Source organism: Mytilus trossulus, chromosome 6 (assembly GCF_036588685.1).
Source record: "Mytilus trossulus isolate FHL-02 chromosome 6, PNRI_Mtr1.1.1.hap1, whole genome shotgun sequence".
NCBI lineage: Eukaryota > Metazoa > Mollusca > Bivalvia > Mytilida > Mytilidae > Mytilus > Mytilus trossulus.
Window position 1 is genome coordinate 49,582,885 of NC_086378.1, and position 20,337 is coordinate 49,603,221.

General features: G+C 31.2%; 1 protein-coding gene across 1 annotated transcript; it reads left to right on the forward strand.

Annotated features, from left to right (window-relative positions):
- The first annotated feature begins 2,837 nt into the window (after positions 1 to 2,837).
- LOC134721474 (uncharacterized) lies at positions 2,838 to 15,962 on the forward strand. The gene is made up of 2 exons (XM_063584526.1): positions 2,838 to 2,958; positions 14,730 to 15,962. The coding sequence occupies exon 2, from the start codon at positions 14,804 to 14,806 to the stop codon at positions 15,929 to 15,931; it is 1,128 nt and encodes a 375-aa protein (XP_063440596.1). The 5' UTR covers positions 2,838 to 2,958; positions 14,730 to 14,803; the 3' UTR covers positions 15,932 to 15,962.
- The last annotated feature ends 4,375 nt before the right edge of the window (positions 15,963 to 20,337 follow it).

Below are 20,337 nucleotides of genomic sequence, written 5' to 3' on the forward strand. Positions count from 1 at the left end.
TTTTGTACAAAACCACAAGAGTCCCATTCGGCGCCCCGTAATTATACCATCTACTCAAATTCCAACTGCAAAACGGAGAACTCAATTTATATATTAACATGTGACACTTGTGGCATTCAGTATGTGGGAGAAACAATGGACAAATTTAATATTCGGCTTAATAACCATCGTTCATCGTACAAAACCAATAAAAACTGTCCTCTCACAAGACATCTTCGTTCTACGAAACATCCTTTTGAAAATGTCACTTTCCAAATTATAGAAGTCAACACCGAGTGGGACACCACGGCGAGAAGGAGAAGAGAAAACTTTTGGATCCACCAACTCCACACTTTAGAACCTGATGGTCTTAACGAAAAAGACGAGAAAAGATACAGGAAAGATAAAGAATAATTTAAAAACAAAGCATCGTCCTTTTTATCCCGTAATATCGGCCAATGGACGTTGCTAATTTCAACTTCCAATTATGTATTTTTAAGGCAGCTAAATCCAAGAGCAACATATACATGGAGCTGCAAAAATTTATTTATTTTTTTATTTTTAAGGCAGCTCAATCCAAATTCAACATAGACATTGAGCTGCAAAACTTTCTTAAAAAAATTTCTTATTTTCAAGGCAGCTAAGTTCAACATATACATTGAGCTGCAAAAGTTTCTTATCATCTACATCCGATTTCACCTGGATAGATGCACGCTTGATAAAGCTAGTTGGTCTAGCGAAATATTGCGTTTATTTTCATCATTTTGTAAATATTTTAAACATTCTTATATTTACATATTAAATAGTGTGTTAAAATTACATTGTTAGGCAATCTATAATTTTATTTGTGTAATTGAATTAATCTCTGTACTGATTAATCCACACTCCCATAGATTTGTATGTCATGTGCTGCTATTTATAGGCACTTATATATATATATATATACGAGTCTAAATTGAAAACTACGTTCAAACCTATGACTGCGTTGGTATATATATATATATATATCAATGAATTATTGTTGTTTGGAACGGAATCGAACAGCCCGACGTGTCTCTTTATCCTGAAGACTTGAACAGAAGAAAGGATGTGAGGAGAAATTGCGAAATACAAGACTGATGAAAACACCCTACTTTTAAATGAACACTTTTAAAATTCACTTGATAAAGTATATTAAGCTACACGTTTTCTCCCATTCTTCAAGTTTAATTGGGTGTTTTAACTGTATATCAGCATCAAGGATCAAGGATATACATACTACCTTCGACTGAATGTACAACTTTTGGCAGAAAGTCGTACATTGTAAGATGTAACGTTGTCATGTAGGTCGCGTTCGATAGTCTCGATACAATGAGTTTGTGTCTGGGTTTTTTCTAATTTGAATTAGTTTTCGTTTTGTCATGACAAAACTTGTTACCATATTCTGTATCTGTATTAGGAAATCCCTCTTTCAAAGGAGCACTTCGTAATGAATATGTTTTCAAGAAGTCTACATGTCTATATATACTTTGTTTGAAAATATAAAAAATATAAATATAAATGTACGCCCCGTGGGGTGTACGTTGGCTACAGTCGTTGACCTTTGCGCTTGCTAGACGGGAAGGTCTTTAAGAGTTCATTTCTCTTGGCATGTAAAGCATAGCATAATTTTGTGGATATGTATTCTACCATAAAACAATTGTCAGTGCATTTGCATTTGCAACCGCAAGCACATAATAAGTGACTCGGATCTAAAATGAGCTGTGCGTCTATTACAACGTTGGTAAGATTAAAGCATTTGGTACAGTTTCTAAAGCTACAAAGAAAGCTTTCAAGTTCATGCAAGTATGGTATGCGGGTATCATGCAAAGTCTTACATTCAAGAAGGAAGTGATAAACCGTTTCAGCGAATCTGTGCATAGTAAGCAGGTTGGATCTACACTATTTTGATTAAATGAAGCTTTGTTGCTTTGAAGATAGTAGGTTCCTGTAAGAAGCTTTAGTTTTGTTTGAAGACGACTTATATCCTGAGATGACTGTGCCAACACTTGCAAGACAAGGATGAGTGTTTCGCCAGAGTATATTGTTAGTGGATAGATAACCGAGAGCACTATATATATATAATAGGGATACTTTTGTTCTCAATTGATCATGCCAGACACTGTCAACTGCTTTTCTGACTTGTGTTTTCCATCGATTTTTATTGATCGGATTGAGCATTAGATCATGTGCTGAAGGTAGATTATCCTGGGCTAGAATACATTTTGCTTTTGAGAACCAGCTTTGAGAGTTGAAACCAGACATAAGTAGCTTATCTTATCTCATAGGGTTTTTCCTAATAAAAGGTCGTAGGATGAACTATTTTAATTTAATTAAATCCACGTCATTTAGTCTCCGGTGGATAGTTTTAGTATTGGCAATAACACCACATACATCTATGCCTTAACTTAGTTTATATAAAGTATCGAGTAATATTAACAATTCCTTTGTTGAACTTTGTTGACCTCAGGGCACAAGTACGATGTAATACGTTATTGTAACTGGCTTCTGTTTACCTGTTTACTCTTGCATGTGCGTCCCTCCTTGGAGATACGATTCATCAATTAATTAATCAATTTGTGTCCTTAAATAATTTATCATTTAAATTACTAGAACGTAGATCTATTGGCTCTTCATAGGTGTACATCCTTAAAACCTTTTATACTGTGCCTCGAGTGATAAGTGAGTACGGATATGAGAAAAGAGAAGAAAAAAAACCCAAATGAGGTATCCAATATTATCTCCTAAGTTATAAATAGTAAAATTCTAAGTTTAATTTACGGCCAGGTTTTTAAAGTACACGGTAAGGGTTCAGACCTTGCGACATATTTTAGCAAGTTTTTAAAGATAAATCGTCGTATCATCCCCATTCTAATCCCTCCCCAAAGATACTTTCAGAGCACACGTTTTCAATGTGTATATTTGTATAATGATATCGACATATAATGAGCTAAAAGTCAGGTAAAGTGCAGGACATGTTCTTGAACAAATAATAAGGGCTGTGTTTTCACAAATGCTCGATTTAAACCAACATATATTAACACTATATAAATAACACATAGCTGAGAGGGTGATAGAGCAGATTGGTACCCCGAGAAAACATTGTCAACCGCGTCGAGGCCAAGGTTGACAATGCTTTTTGAGGGGTACTAATGTGCTCTATCACCCTCTCAACTATGTGTTATTTAATTTATTATACTGAATGTCCTATCGCTATTGTCTTTTAAAGATTAATTTTATTTCAAAAGTATTTTCTATAACGTCACATACACAACAACGTTACAGGTATTAGAAAAAACAACAAAATTAAGCGAGATGTTTTTTTTTTTTACAGTTAAATAATTAAAACTAAGCCAAAATGAAAACTTAATCATTATATTCAATTACTAGATGTAAATTCAATTCATTGTCCTTTAAATTGTCGATTTTGAATGGTCTAGACGAGAGGGTAACATTCAAAAAATTGTCACCCTCTCAGCCATATAATAGAGTAAATTAACACCCTTGTATTAGCCAATCAAAATATGGCATTTTAACATGAAGTATAATTAAATAAACAAACATATAAACATACATATATATCATGTATATCAAACATACACAATAAAAATAGCATCAAAATTTATAACAACAAACAAGCTGTTAAGAAACCAACTACATTTACAATGAACATGTTGACCTCCATATTAAGTTATTTCCCTGATCAAGACTAAGATAATTTATTGACTAATTTAAGCAATTTTGTTAAAAGATAGACAAATATACAGCAAAAATGATAGCAATAGCCAATTCAACATACACACAATGTATATGTTCCGGACCATATGCGTATTTGGACAATACGCGTATGGTCATGACCATATGGGTATATACTTATATGGTCCGACCATACGCGTATGGTCGGGGTAATTAACACTGTGTTACAGTTTAGTTCAAATACGTCTCAACTCTTCATATGGTATGAATGTTCATTAAAAAGACGGTATCATATAGGTAATTTTATATTAATCTGTATAATCATAACAAAAAGATTAGCTAAAAAAAAATAGAAGTTTCAAATAATTAATTTTATTAACTTGCCAAAACTATAATAAACACATTTTATACCAATGGTTATTGTCGATGGTCATTAACGATGGTTATTACCGATTTGTTATAACGAGTGAATGGCAATATGTCGACTTAAAAATATATTTTAAAAAATGTCTTAATGAACTGTTACACGAGCATGACGAGAAGTCAATTGAAAGTAACACATTTTTATTTAAGTTGTCTTGTGAATACGGTGTATTGCAGTCGTGTTACGATATTTGAGATCTAGAGCTTCTTAAAACATGGTAGATATATCGGAATGGCCCAAGACCTCGGTATCACTGTACGCAGCTGCAAAAAGGCTAACTTTTCATTTGCAAACAAAAGATGTAAATGAAAAGGATCGTGCACAACAAGGACTAGTAAATGCAAAAAAGCTATGATACCGTGTGGAAGTAACTGTCACATCAAGCAAGAATGAAATTAGCGATGCAAACTAACTAGGGCATCAATATTATTTGCATTGTTAATGTTAATCTTTCTCAATGATTGGATTGATACCTGGTATGGGTTATTGCCCTTGGATAAAGACAAGTTTTGACTAACTTTGATTATTTTTATATAAAGATAAGGAGATGTGGTTTGATTGCTAATGAGACCAACTATTTCCCTAGTAAGTTCAAAGGAATTAGATTTGTATGCAGTAACATGTATAGGTTACTGAACACCAATGAAAACCTCATATAGTATAGGTGGCTATAATAAGCCTAATACATGTATATGAACAATATGAAGTAATTATATTAAAACTGAGACCCTAATTTAGTACAAAACGATCAATAAAAAACAAACCAAGACAAACATGAACAAACAACAACCACTGAACTACAGGCTCCTGACTCAGTGACTTGGAACAGACACATAAAGAATGTTACTTGCTTTTAAAAATGTTTGACTACATGTATCTATTTAAATAATTAAATTTGAAATCATTTAAGGAAGATGGGGGGTGTCTAATTTTGTATCCATAGATCATGTAGATTTTGTTTGATTTTTTAAGGAAAACTTCTTAGTGATATATGGACCATAATTTGCTATTGGGCTCCGTTTCCTATAACTATAGAAAAGTGATAAAATGTGAATTACTGTAAGAAAAGTTGTAACTACATCTAAAGATGCCATTATTTTTATCAACATACAAGTGTATGCTACTCTTCCCTAGAAAAAAAATTGAAATATACGAATTTCAAAGATTATACAACCGTATTTTTGTGTCGTTTCTTGCGTTACTTTTTGCTTCCGAAGAGCATAACGCTGACTGATTTATAGATAATCGTCACTGGCAAATTCGTAACTTTTGCTTTCAAATAACAAAGAACATCGACCTATAAGAATAGTGAGAAGAAAATGCCGAGAACTATAAGTATTTATGTAGCAGATGTAAGAACAGTGGCGTGACTTTTGTGTCCGATTTCGTAACGCAAATTTTAGATGATGTAATCTGCTTTGTTGTAATAGAATTCTTAAAAACAATATGCAAATATGAACTCTCGCGAGATGTTCAAACAGGTAAATCAGAGATGATTTACATTCTTGTTTTGATCTTCGTAATAATTAAGTAAGAAAATGACGTTATCGTTATGCGTTACATTTCACACGAAAAAGAAGTCCAGTTATTTATTAAAATTGTTTCTGTCCTTAAGTTCTAATCATTTCCGGTCATACGTGAAACATGTGACTAACATGTGATAATGCCATTACGGCCGGATGTACGAAATACTAGGTCTAAACATTGTTTTTGTTTCCAAAGGGATGTTAGCAAACATAATCTGTAGACCTGTTTCGTCTTGTTTAAAAGAGGAAAATACAATTGTCAAAGAGATTGCGCCGGTGGTCTGTTATTTTTCCTATGTGCATAATGTTACATACGATCCTGTGTGAAAATAAATGCCCAATGACTTGACAAAAACGATTTCATATTTGACAGACGTTAGAACACACTTCGTTTCCCGATAATGACGTGACAAGTCCTTGGAAAAATCAATCGAAATTACGTCTCTTAATTATCATTGTACCAATGCTCAATGGATTGATTTAACTTCAGCAGTAAACATTACTGGATATTTTAGGTGAATAAATATAATTTAATAAAAAATACATGTTAATATACCGTTACAATTGGAATGTACAAAGTTGGCATCTTTGTCACAGTTTTTAATTAATATTTTTTATTCATGTTCTGCAAACACTTATCAGAAACACAATAAACTTGTCAAAGGAGAAGTAAACTTTTACCATGCATGACTTGAAAGGAAGTACTTTATTGATTTTAGCCCATTAAAGTAGGTTAAAATGTGGAAACCATGTAAATGGTGTACAGGTCACTAATATCACATTGTGCCTATTATAAAGATTTTAATTCCAAGTTAAAAGTTTTTTTCTTTACTGGATTTAAAGAATGTTACATTGCCAATGATTTGGAATAAATTGTATATAACTGGAATATCAAAACCAAATATAAATACATTTTTTTGGCTTAAACATCAAGATACAATGATTATGGTATCCTGTATCAATGAAGAAAATATGGAAAATTCTGAATAAATTGTACTAATCATGCTAATTGTTTTCAAAACAAGCACATATTTAGGAGTTTTATAATACTGTTACATTTAAGATGGATTTTAAGAAAAAGTATACTGTTCAGATTATTTTAAGCAGATTTTGCAATAAAATAAAACTAAAAAAATGCTTTCGGTTTCTTATGGTTTCCTGTCAGGTTTAAAAAAAACTTTAATATAACATTGAAAATAGATTTTAAATATTAACATGAAGCAAGTAACACTAGTAATGGTGTTTATTTATGCCTTTTGAATTATATTGTGCAAAATAAAGAAAATAAAGATTGGTTTCCTGTTTGGTTTCATGTCACGTAAACAGTGAATAATAAATTGATTTATTTTTTTCTCGAAAAACTCAATTGTTCCATTCATACTATTCTAACACCAACACAACCCACAAAATAAAAGTTAAAATTTTAGAACTTATAAAAAAGGATACAAAAAGAAACCAAAGGCCGAATACCAAATTATGGTCCATATATACTTTGAAATTCACACAGGGAATGTATAAAATTTATGTATGTCTTTTTCCCGAAATTAGCCAATTATCTTTATATAGTTTATTGGTATGTATCAACATGTATTAAAGGGCACACGATAGGCCCGTGGTTTAGTAGCGTATCAATAATTATGTGGAGGTCACACCAGGGTATACCTACTGGTAAATATTATATGTTTTTATTTTATAGAAAATTGTGTTATAAATATAACTTAAGTAAAATGATGTATATTTATGTCAATCTTATAGTAAATATGAGGTGTACTATAGTTAATATATCAAAGCTAATAAGATCAATAATTTGTAACTTTAATAATGGCTTTAGCACATACAATTAATTTATGCAGTCTCAATGTAAACGGCATTGGTTCTAGAGGAAAAAGGAATAGAGTTATAGAATGGATAAAAGCACAGAAAAGTCAAATTACATTTTTACAAGAAACACATTTTGACGAAAATATTGAAAGAGAAATTAAAATAAAACAGAATATGAAACTTTTTGCAGTAACGGTACAACAGCTAGTAGGGGTGTAGCTATTTTAATTAAAAAGTCACTGAGCTTTGAATTTATAAATAAATTTAGTGATAGTGAAGGGAGATTTGTACTAATTAATGTGCAATTAAATAATTCTATTTTCACATTTTCCAGCATATACATGATATACATGATATATGCACCGAACTGTAAAACTTCAAGAAATTCTTTTTTTTTAAAAAGTAAGCGATAATTTGAAAGAACACAGTCTTGGTATACATATATATTAGGGGAAGATTTTAATGATGCACTTAAACCAATCGATAGAAAGTCTTTATGTCCTGGTAAATTTATTCAACCTGTTAACGGATTAAAGCAATTAATAAAAACTAACAAATTAAAGGATGTTTGGAGAAATTTAAACACAAATTAAATAAACAGCAATTTACATGGAGAAGAAAGGATAAATCACAAGCTAGTAGACTAGACATGATTTTTATTTGGTCAGAATTTTTACCTCTTATAGAATGGTGTAAAATTAAACCAGCTGTTATACAGTCTACTGATCACCAAAGTGTATTTTTAAAATTTAAGCCAGGGTTATCAGAAAGGGGAAATGGGTATTGGAAAATAAATAACTCAGTATTACAAATTAAAGATTATCAAGAACGTATAAAAAGTTTAATTGATAAATATACATTTAAAAAAGACTCAATAGATTGTAGGCTTTTATGGGATGGATTTAAAATCGAGGTAAGGGAGGTAACTACAACTTACTGTAGAAATAAAGCGAAGTTAACAAGAGAGCGAAGGCGTAGTTTAGAACAAGATCTGGAACAAAAGATGGAACTTGTAGATGAGAGAAACAATGATGAAAATCAAAATTTGGAAAAAGAAATTAAAGATATAGAAAAAGAAATAAGTAACATTTATGACGAAAAGGCAAGAGGGGCACAAATTAGATCTAGAGAAAAATGGGTTGAGTTTGGGGAAAAAAACAATACCTACTTCCTCGGTCTAGAAAAGAAGAGGCAAGTGAAAAAATCAATAAGCAAACTAAAAGGAGAGGATGGGGAATTAATTACTAATCAAGAAAATTTACTCCATAAAATAAAAAAATTCTATGAAAACTTGTATAATGTAAAATCTGCAAATAAAAATATAACTGAAAAATATATCAATGACAAAAAACTAGAAAACCAAGTAGACGAAAAGGATAAATTGATATGCGATGGAAAAGTGACAGTAGATGAATGCACCCAAGGCATTTATAAAATGAAACTAAATAAATCACCAGGGCTTGATGGTCTAACCGTTGAATTTTATAGACAATTTTGGGATAAACTTAAATTTTTAGTTGTGGATGTTCTAAATACCAGCTACGATAAACAAAGTTGATCATACTCACAACGTACCAGTATATTAACTTTATATTTAAAAAAGGAGATCCTTTACTTTTGGAAAACTACCGTCCAATTTCACTTCTAAATGTAGATTTTAAACTTTTGTCATATGTTCTAGCTCAAAGATTAAAAAAGGTACTTCCAAAATTATAAATGAAGATCAAACCGGTTATGTTAAAAATAGATTTATTGGGTTTAATTTGAGACAAATTCAAGATGTAATAGACTACGCAGACACATACAATATTGAGGGGGCATTAGTTTTTGTTGATTTTACAAAAGTGTTTGATTCATTGGAATGGGATTTTATGTTTGGAACATTGAAACATTTTGGTTTTAACTATTCATTTATTAACTGGGTTAAAGCAATGTACACAGATATACAAACATGTGTAATGAACAATGGGTGGGTATCTGAAACTTTCAAAAATTCACGTGGGATAAGACACGGCTTTCCTTTATCGGCTCTTTTATTTGTTCTGGCTGTTGAAATTATGGCCCAGAGATTAAGGAATAATAAAAATGTAAAAGGAATTAATATAAAGTTAGATGGGAAAAGTCATAGTATCAAGATTTCACAATTAGCAGACGACACAACACTATTTTGCAAGGATAAACACGATGTGGTAGCTGCAATGAACGAAATAGAAATTTTTGGTTCTTTTTCAGGTTTACTACTAAATAGAAATAAAACAGAGGGGTTATGGATTGGGAAATTGAAATCTTGTAAAGATAAAATTGTCGGGATTAAGTTGGAAGATAAACCTATTAAAGCTTTAGGGGTGTTTTTCGGACATGACAAAGAAGAATGCAAAAATTTAAACTGGAATGGTAAAATAGAAAAGATGAATAAATTATTTATGATATGGAAAAAACGAAATCTTTCTATTTTAGGAAAAATCCTAATTATAAAGACTTTAATATTGCCTTTCTTTACTTTCTTGGGAAGCGTATGTCTAACCCCAGAAAATTATATAAAAGAAATAGAAAACAGTAGCTATAAATATATTTGGGATGGGAAATTAGACAAGATTAAAAGAAACATGATGATTGGTCAATATGAGAAGGGGGGTCTTAAAATGGTAGACTTTAAAAGTTATTTTGTGGCTTTAAAAGCATCATGGGTAAATAGATTGGTAAATGGTAAAATTCAGAGACTTGGAAGCTTATACCATTTAAATACTTAAATGTCTCAAACAATATTTTGTCAATATTTAATATGAATTTTAGTGATATCAAATCTTTAAGATATCTTAAAGATATTCCTGCGTTTTATAAAGAAGTAATAAAGTCTTGGAATTTGACTGGCGGGGGGCAAACAAAACAACCAGGCACATTTTTTGATATTAGAAAGCAAGTAATATGGGGAAATAAATCTATAAAATTTGATAATAAACCTATTATATTTGAGAACTGGATTAGGAGTGATCTAATTTACATAAATGATATCTTAGATGATAAAATGTCATTATCAGAAATCTACATTCTAAACAAATTAAAGTTCAAAATAAACTGGATCGCCGAATTTCAAAAATTAAAAAAATCTATACCAGCAGAATAAATTCAAATTGTTCAAAAAGAGAATTCTGTCAAAACTACAATTAATATTCAGAGAAATAAAATCGTATGGAAAAATAATTTTATTGAGACTACATTATTAACAAATAAAATGTTATACAACTCTTTGGTAAATACAAAACTAGAGTCGTCAATAGGGATAAACAGATGGCTTAGAATCCTACCAATACAAGGAACTCTTGATATATGAATTCATTGTACAAATTTATTTTTGAATATATGACTGAAAATAAATTAAAAATATTTAGATGGAAATTATTACATTATATTGTTCCAACTAAAAAACTGTTATTGCAGTGGAAAGTAACTAAGACAGATAAATGTAATTTTTGTAAGCAAGAAGAAGATTATGCTCACTATTTTTTGAAGTGTAGATATTTTAATAAATTTTGGACAAAAATCTATGAACTCTTTAGAAGAAGTAAAATAGATTTTGATATTAAATTGCAACATCTGGTATTTGGATATAAAATCACAGATAGTAATTATTATTTTCTGGATGATATACTAACAGTATTAAGTTTTTCTATATATAAGTCATACTATGTATCCGAGCAGAGAACAAAAACTGTTGATGTCTTTAGCATTTTTGAAAATGAATTTAATAAAAGAATAGATGCATATAAATCAAGATGTCCAATATTATTGTCAATTAGAAAGAATTTTTAGCATTGATAAATCTCTGCATAAGACGACTATACAACTTTATATTATTTTTTATAACTTAATAAGTTGGATCAGCTGTTTATTTCCCTGGATAATCAGTGGAGTGTAACAGGGTAAATCAAGAGAAGCTTGGACTCTTGGTGAAACTTGTAACAAGCAAGATTAGATGAATAAATATTATTATGTTAAAAAAAAACAAAAAAACTTTGAAATTAACAAATAAAAAAGTGGGGTCATCAGTGTTCCAAGCTGAAATTTTGATTTGAAAATATAAGACAAAATGGACATTTTGAAGCAAATTTAATATAGACAATGAAGGATAAAACGTTAATTGATACATTTATTGAATAAAGAGTTGCATTTCTAATCCATAGAATTTTCTTGTTTTGTGTTATTGAATTCTCCAAATATTATAAAAGTTAAAATTTAAAAAAAAATGGTAGGTCACCATCCATAGAAGAAAGATATGAGTTAATTTAAAAAAGAAAATACATTGTAGATAAAAAAAAAAAAAGGGAGTTAAATCCATAAATTGCATAAATTTGAAAATTTATACTTTTTTTCTTGTTCAGATTTTAATTTGTTTCTTTAGATACATCAATGGTATTTGGTATGTTAGTGTTTAATATTGAGAGGGTGAGTTGTGTACCAGAAAAAACACATTTTCACTTGACCTTTGACCTCAAGGTCATTGGAACCTATCTAAGTGTTACATGTACATTGTATATTATAAACATGAAGTTAATTGTGCGAGCATTAACATTTTTGTCTTTTGAGATAAGTCGATGATGTACATTGAACTGTATGTTTTTGTAAAACCATGGGACAGCTTGTTGTATACTATCATGACATCTAGCAATTTAGCCTTGGCCTTTGGCTTCAAGGTTAAATAGTTGATATTTCAAGTATGCATGATTAATTGGATGTCAAAAATTTGGTTTCATTGTTATACAGATTAATATGAAGTTTGTTAAGTACAGGTATAATCAAAAGAGGTCATGTGCCATAAGGACTGCAATGTGACTTGACCTTTGAACCCAAGGTCAATAATTGCTATTTTTTACATGTGAAGCTAGAACTTGTATTGTATTTTCATAATAAAAAAAATTGGTTTGTTCCATTACGGGAAAAAGTGGATGCATTGTCAAAACCGAAGACAACCATCTTACTCCTGACTGTGTAATGACATTTGCATGTGCAATTTGCAAAAATTATTTGTGAGTATTTCCAGGTTTTACAGTGCACTTATCTAGTTTCTTATACAATTACTAGATGAATACCGAACAGTCTTTATCACTCCTTCAACAACATCCAAAAGGGGAATTTAAGATCCATATTGAATAAAAGGTTTTGAAATGGAAAAAAATACAATTTTCTGTGATCAGTTAATTTCTTAAGTAACAGCTACAGACTATAGTACATTGGATAAGTTTGAATATATGTATCCTTCAGCCGGTGTGGAAGGAATTAAATATTGTTGATCAGATCACACATGTCACACTCATTTTGTGTGTTTCTTGAATGTGTTTCTTGAATGAAATAACTGGCAACAAATTTGTACCATATATGATTATTTATTTTCATAAGAGTAGTCCCCTCTCCCTTACTGGCTTTAGGGATGATCGAGTTTAAAACCACTTTTATGATTTTACCTATATTATCATGATTATGTATATAATCTTGTTATCTTGGAATCTGCTTGTGTTTTACATTTGAAGGAAGGCTATAATTGATAAAAGAATCAACTTGAGGAATATGTTCAACATATATCTAAAAATTCAAAACAAACTCGTCTGAATGTGTATGAACAGCAGAAATGATCAGCTGCACATCTATAAAAATGTACACATGGTTGTCAAGCAGTCTATTGAATATTCATGTTCAACAAATGTGTTATTTCCACATAACTGTAAATTCAGAAATTATTGCATGCATTTGTTACTGTGATTTTGTCAATAAACACTAGAATGTGATATTAATTTTTGCGACATTGTGAGAAAATTTTTCTTTAATACATATAAAAAATTTGAAAAAACAAGTTTAAATTATTGCGATAAAAAAAAGCAAATTCACAAAAATACTGAACTCGGAGGAAAATTCAATCAGAAAGTCCCTATAAATCACATGGCAAAATCAAATGACAAAACACATCAAATGAACTGACAACAACTGTCATATTCCTGACTTGGTACAGGCATTTTCAAATATAGAAAATGGTTGATTGAACCTGGTTTTATAGCACTAAACCTCTCACTTGTACGACAGTCTCATCAAATCCGTGATATTTACAATGAAGTGTGAACAAAACAGACATAATTAATAAAATAGTCAAAATATGAGTACAGCAGTCATTACTGTGTTACAATCTTAAAACAATCAATTTTACAAAAAAGCACAAAAGCATCTATCAAATTAAAAACACATTCATTGAGTCCCGTGTCTGACTTCGAAAAATTTACACAACACATACATGTACATGACATAGGAAGAAATTTTGTCTTTCAATGTTTATACAAAACAATCTTATAATTTCACATGGGGAATGTAGGCATGTTTCATTTTTCACAATTAATAAAAACATCTCAATAGTTTCTGAACTTACAGTATATGCATATATGTATACATTGTGTTATACTGTGGATTCATTTATTTTTCGTGGGTACCAATTTTCGTGGATTGAGAAAAAATTACATGTTCGTGGATATTTAATTTCGTGGTTTTGCCAAAATCTGCATACAAACCTATAGAAAATTTGGTATTCGTTGAACATTTAATTTCGTGGTTCACCTGTTCCCACTAAATCCACGAAAATTGGTATCCAACGAATAATAATGAATCCACAGTACTGTGACATTGTCATGATTGTTGTAAATGAATAACTTTGTTATCAATTTCTAAGTAAATGCATATCAATATATGGCATTTGACATATTTTTTCCACATGAGTTTAACTCAGTTATACAGGCTCATTGGATCATATTTTTTTTAATACATGTTTACATTCATGATAAAATGTATATATATATAAACAAGTCTAAATTGAAAAATACCTTCAAAAAACGCAATTTTTATACTGTGCATGTAAAACAAATTTCATTGTAGAAGGGTCTAAATATAGCACAAACAACATTTTCCAAAAGACCATAAAGTGAAAAAGTATATTTAAACAAAACGCTTTTGACTAACAGGTCGAATAACTGATGTTCTTTAACCCTGCTGATATATATATAAAAGAAGAAGATTTGGTATGATTGCCAAGGAGACAACTCTCCACAAGAGATCAAATGACACAGAAACTAACAGCTATAGGTCACCATACGACCTTCAACAATGAGTAAAACCCATACTGCATAGTCAGCTACATGTTTTTAATAACAACACTAAAGGCTTGATTTATGTACAAAATAATGAGTATGTACATTTGCTTTATAAATATATTTACCTTTCATGTTTTATAGGTATTAGTGACTGCCATGGTATCAGTATAAACTTGAACAGCAGAGACACAACAAAAAAAGCTTTCAAAATTAAAATGGCTGCCCCAGTTCTGACTCCACAACAGCAGCAGGCAAGTTTAAGAGCAAATATGCCTAAACCAGCCAAATCTGCGAAGCCAGAAAAACCCAAGAAAGTTGTAATAAAACATGTTCTAATGAATCCATATAGCAACACTACATGGCCTTCCTTAGAAAATGAAGTAGAAGTTAGTTTGATAGAGAAATTAGCAACAAGTTTTGAAAAATTTGCAATGCCAAAGGAAAAAGCTGGATTGAAAAGAAAACATCAGGTAAATAAAGAAGTTCAAAAAACTAAAAAGAAGCTTAGATCACTGGTTGTCTTTGGTGTAAACTGTGTTACAAAATCTCTAGAGAAAGACGGCTTGCAATTAGTGATTACTTGTAAATCTGCTAATCCACCGATTCTCACTCAACATTTGATTGGTTTGTCTAAAACTCGAAAATGTGTAGCAGTTTGCATCAACAATCTAAGTAAAACTTTGTCCGATACAATAAATATTGGATCTGTTGCTATTGGGTTTTTAAAAACGGATGATGCTTGTGAAGCAGAACTAAACTTTAAAGAATTAATAGACTATGTAAGAAGTGTTGTTCCAAAAGCCTGGACAGAAAACAAGAAGAAAGAAAAAGTGATTAGAAAAGATCCTGGTTCAAAAAAAGGAAAGAAAATTGTTGAATCAAAGGGAGATAATAGAATTGAATCTATTTCAAAGGGAGATAATCCTATAATTATTGAATCTGGTTCAGGAACTGACAGTTGTAAACAGGAGATAGAGGGAGATACAAATATTATGGAAACATCATTATCATCATCTTCAAACAAAATAAAACCAGCATGTCCATTAGTGGAACAACCAGCTGTATCGAATTCTAGTGTTCAGGATTATTCAAGATTTTATGTTTATAAAAAGGATGTAAAGGCAAATACTCCATCTTTTGGGGATGATTTTATAGCATTCATGTCAGATTCTGATGTTCAAAGTAATTCTGAAGAAGATGAAGTTAGAGAGAAAACTAAAAAGTTTAAAAACGTAGAAGCTGATGAATACACTGAAATTGATGTTAGAAGGATGAAACAAAATGAAAATAAAAAGAAAAGTAAGAAAAAAATAAAGAAAGCCCTGAAGAAACAAAATAAATGATTTCTAAAATTGTGAATGATTTTTTTGTTTTGTGTTTGTATATGTTTGGCAATATTGGTCTGTGTTGGTTAGTCAGTTACAGTACTACTATGCATGTGATATGTTTTCTCTGCTTTATCATTTTACAGCCTATTTTCTACTAATTAACTCCTCATTTCTGTTATTATACATGTATATATAACCTATTATATGTGTAAATATGACCTTCAACAATGAGAAAATATGATACTGTATAGTCAGGTTTAAAGAGCACCAGCATTACAAAATGTGATACAATTCAAAAAAGAATTAAAAAAACAAATGACCAGATTTATGGCAAAATCACAAACATGATGAACAATAACAGATATCATAGTTAACAATCAATGACAGACATAATAATTTAGACATCATGGACATTTATACAATATGTAGTTACACATGTTTGTTAGCACTCAACTTTATGTAAAACCTCAGAAAATTACACACAGACAATGTACTCAGGAAAAAAAAAATCATTTGTAAATGGCTTGATATATAGGTAAAAAAGATATTGCCCTTGAGTTTCATTGATGATTTTACCTATTTTTTATTACAATTTTGGTGAAAACAATAGTAAGTTACAGTAAATAAAATGACAACAGCCAAAGGCCACCAATGGGTCTTCAATGCAGCAAAGAATGGAACAATGTACAAATCATTAGTTGACTCCTTAGGGACGACATCAAAAGTTCAATGAAGGATAAAAAACTTAATTCACATAGTTTTTTCACTGACCCCCCTACCCCCCTCTTATCTTAATTTTGGAAAAATTGATTGACCAATATGTGAAAATCAATGTCGGATAACCGAATCTTGCAGCAGTTCAACCCCCACCCCCAAACTATTTGAATTAAGTTTTTTTTTATCTTACATTGATCTTTTGATGTCTTCCCTTATATATGCATTGTTAATATTAGTGACAGTTATCATGGTTATTGCCCTTCAATCATTGATTAATACCAAAGTTCTGCATATTTTGGGAAAACTTTAATAAACAAGATGTAAAAAGCTTAACTCAACAACTCCTAATATAGGATTTGCATTTCCTTCATTCAAAATTTTTAGCCATTATTTATAGCTAGTATTTTGTCTATAATTTATAAACTATAAAATGATGAAAGAGAGGAGCTTACATGTTCTGTACCTAAAAATGATCATCATACAATCTAACAATGAGTCAACTTATTAACTGAAATTGCCTCTAGTAACCAACTATGTGAAATGTCTCAAGTTATATTTTTGGTCAACTTTAAACGGCCGCAAAAAACTTTGCGGTCGTATATATTAGTATCACGTTGTCGTCTTCATCGTCAACATAGTCCGAAGACGGATGGTTTCCGAATAATAACTTTAGTACAAGTAGATTGAAATCAATAAAATTTTAATACAATATTTATAACCACAAATTGAAGCTTGAGATTGATTATGAGGGTTATGGTCCTTAAGGTTGAGGAATTAAGAGGCCCAAAACAAGCATTTATCTAGTGTCAGGACAATAAGTTATGTGAAGTTGTACCACAATGTTTAATACCATAAGTAGAAGGTTGGTATATAATTTAGGGGTTATGGGGCAAACTGTCTAGGAAGCAAGGGCCAAAAATAAACATTTTTGTAGTTTCAAGACAATAAATTGGAGTTATCTTTCTGTTGAATCACCTAAAACCAATGCTTTATGAAATCTTCTTTGAAAAATGGAGTTATCTTACTTTGTCCAGAATATTGTAGTTGAATCAACTAAAATCAATGCTATATACGATATACAGTGCAATATTCACTTTTACTACCAACTGATAAATTTAAACAATCTTTACCGTTCAGTGATTACAAGCACTTTGATTACCATTCTAGGGGTTATGCCCCTTTACATTTGGAACAAAATTGAAGATTTTTTTTGTTTCTGTTCTCTTAACTTAAGTTTGTCTCAACTAAATTTAATGACATGTGTATATAATGCTTATTACCTCTAAACTCAGTTACAGTTCAAATTGTGGTAGCTTCACTTTTACAGTTCTTGAATTATGTCCCTTTATAATGTTATATGCAAGCAGGGGCATCATCTGTGTCTTTGGTCACATTCCCCATTTATTTTTTAAGATGATACTATTGCTTAATATTTATTTTAACCATGACTGTATGACATTTTATATTTTAATATTTTATGACCTATTTAAATGAGTAGTTATTTTTGCAAACTTCATTAAACATTTGAATTGAGATCATTTTTGTTGAGCCTGCAACTTTTGTTGCAGAAAACTCGACATAGGGATAGTGATCTGGCGGCGTCGGCGGCGTTAGCTAACTTTTTAAAAGCTTTATATTTTAGAAGGTGGAAGACCTAGATGCTTCATACTTAGTATATAGATGCCTCATGTTAAGAAGTTTCTGTCAGTCACATGTCAAATGTCCTTGACCTCATTTTCATGGATCAGTGACAACTTGAAAAAAAAGTTCAGATTTTTTGTAATGTTGGATTCTCTCTTATTATAAGTAATAGGATAATTATATTTGGTATGTGTGTACCTTGCAAGGTTTTCATGCCCATCAGATAGTTTTCACTTGACTTTGACCTCATTTCATGGATCAGTGAACAAGGTTAAGTTTTGGTGGTCAAGTCCATATCTCAGATACTATAAGCAATAGGGCTAGTTTATTCAGTGTATGGAAGGACAGTAAGGTGTACATGTCCAACTGGCAGATGTCATCTGACCTTGGCCTCAATTTCATGGTTCAGTGGTTATTGTTAAGTTTTTATGTTTTGGTCTGTTTTTTTCATACTTTATGCAATAGATCTACTATATTTGTTGTATGGAATGATTGTAAGGTGTACGTGTCTAACGGGCAGATGTCATCTGACCTTTACATCTTTTTCATGGTTGAGTGGTCAAAGTTAACTTTTTGAGTTTTGGTCTTTTTATCTAATACTATATGCCATAGGTCAACTATAATTGGTGTTTGGAAATATTTTATAATCTATAAGTCAGTCGCGCAGGTTTTATTTGACCTCAACCTCATTTTCACAATTCATTGCTCAGTGTTAAGTTTTTGTGTTTTGGTCTATTTGTCTTAAACTATAAATAATACATAAACTATATTTGTTGTATGGAAGCATTGTTAGCTGTACATGTCTGCCTGGCATGGTTCATCTGACCTTGACCTCATTTATATGGTTCATTGGTCTTTTGTCAATTTTTATACGACTGCAAAAATTAAAATATTTTTGGTTGTATATTGGTATCATCTGTTCATTATCTGCGTCTTTGTTGTCAGCTTCCTCAGAAAACTAATTGTTTCTGGATAATTAGAGCCCTGCCAACGGCGGGTCGCCCTATAGTGATCAGTCTGTCGTGTCCGCTCCATATCATATCTAGAGAACCATTATGATTTCATACTTAATACTTAACATGATTATTAACCAACACCAGAGGGTGTGTCATGTTGTATGTACAACTTCCTAGGTCAAAGGTCAAGGTCAAAAACTGGTTTCAGTTGACAACCCCGTGTCCTGTGGTGAAGATCGTGTCCGCTCCATATCTAGATAACCATTATGATTTCAAAGTTAATACTTGACATCCATTTTAACAACCAACAGAGGGCGTGTCATGATGTATGTACAACTTCGTAGGTCAAAGGTCAAGGTCAAAAACTTTGGTTTTCGAGTTGACAACCCTGTGTCCTGTGGTGAAGATCGTGTCCGCTCCATATCTAGATAACCGTTATGATTTCAAAGTTTATACTTGACATCCATTTTAACCAACACCAGAGGGTGTGTCATGATGTATGTATAACATCCTAGGTCAAAGGTCAAGGTCAAAAAAACTTTGGTTTCAGTTGACAACCCTGTGTCCTGTGGTGAAGATTGTGCCCGCTCTATATCTTGAGAACCGTTATGATTTCAAATATTATACTTGACATCCATTTTAACCAACACCAGAGGGTGTGTCATGATGTATGTACCACTTCCTAGGTCAAAGGTCTGTCTGTCTGTTGGTCTGTCCATCGCTAACAAATTTGATCCACACTATATTTTGAGAGGACAGCTGTTATTATTTCATACTTTATACCTGACAAACATTTTCAACTTAACATATATATTAACCAACACCATAGAATGTGTCATAATGCATGCATCCTAGGTCTAAGGTCAGTCTGTCGGTCTGTCCATCCGTTCGTTGTTCTTAACAAATTGTGTCCGCTCTACCTCTCGAGAACCGTTAATATTTCATACTTTATACTTGGTGGGTCATAATATATTGAAGGCATAATTCTAAAAATATGTGACAAATATCAATTGGGCAGCACCTTTAAACATATTGTTCAAACATCAATCCATATATCCAGAAGTCACCTTAGAGTAGTCAACAATTGGTTCACATCATGCAGTCATA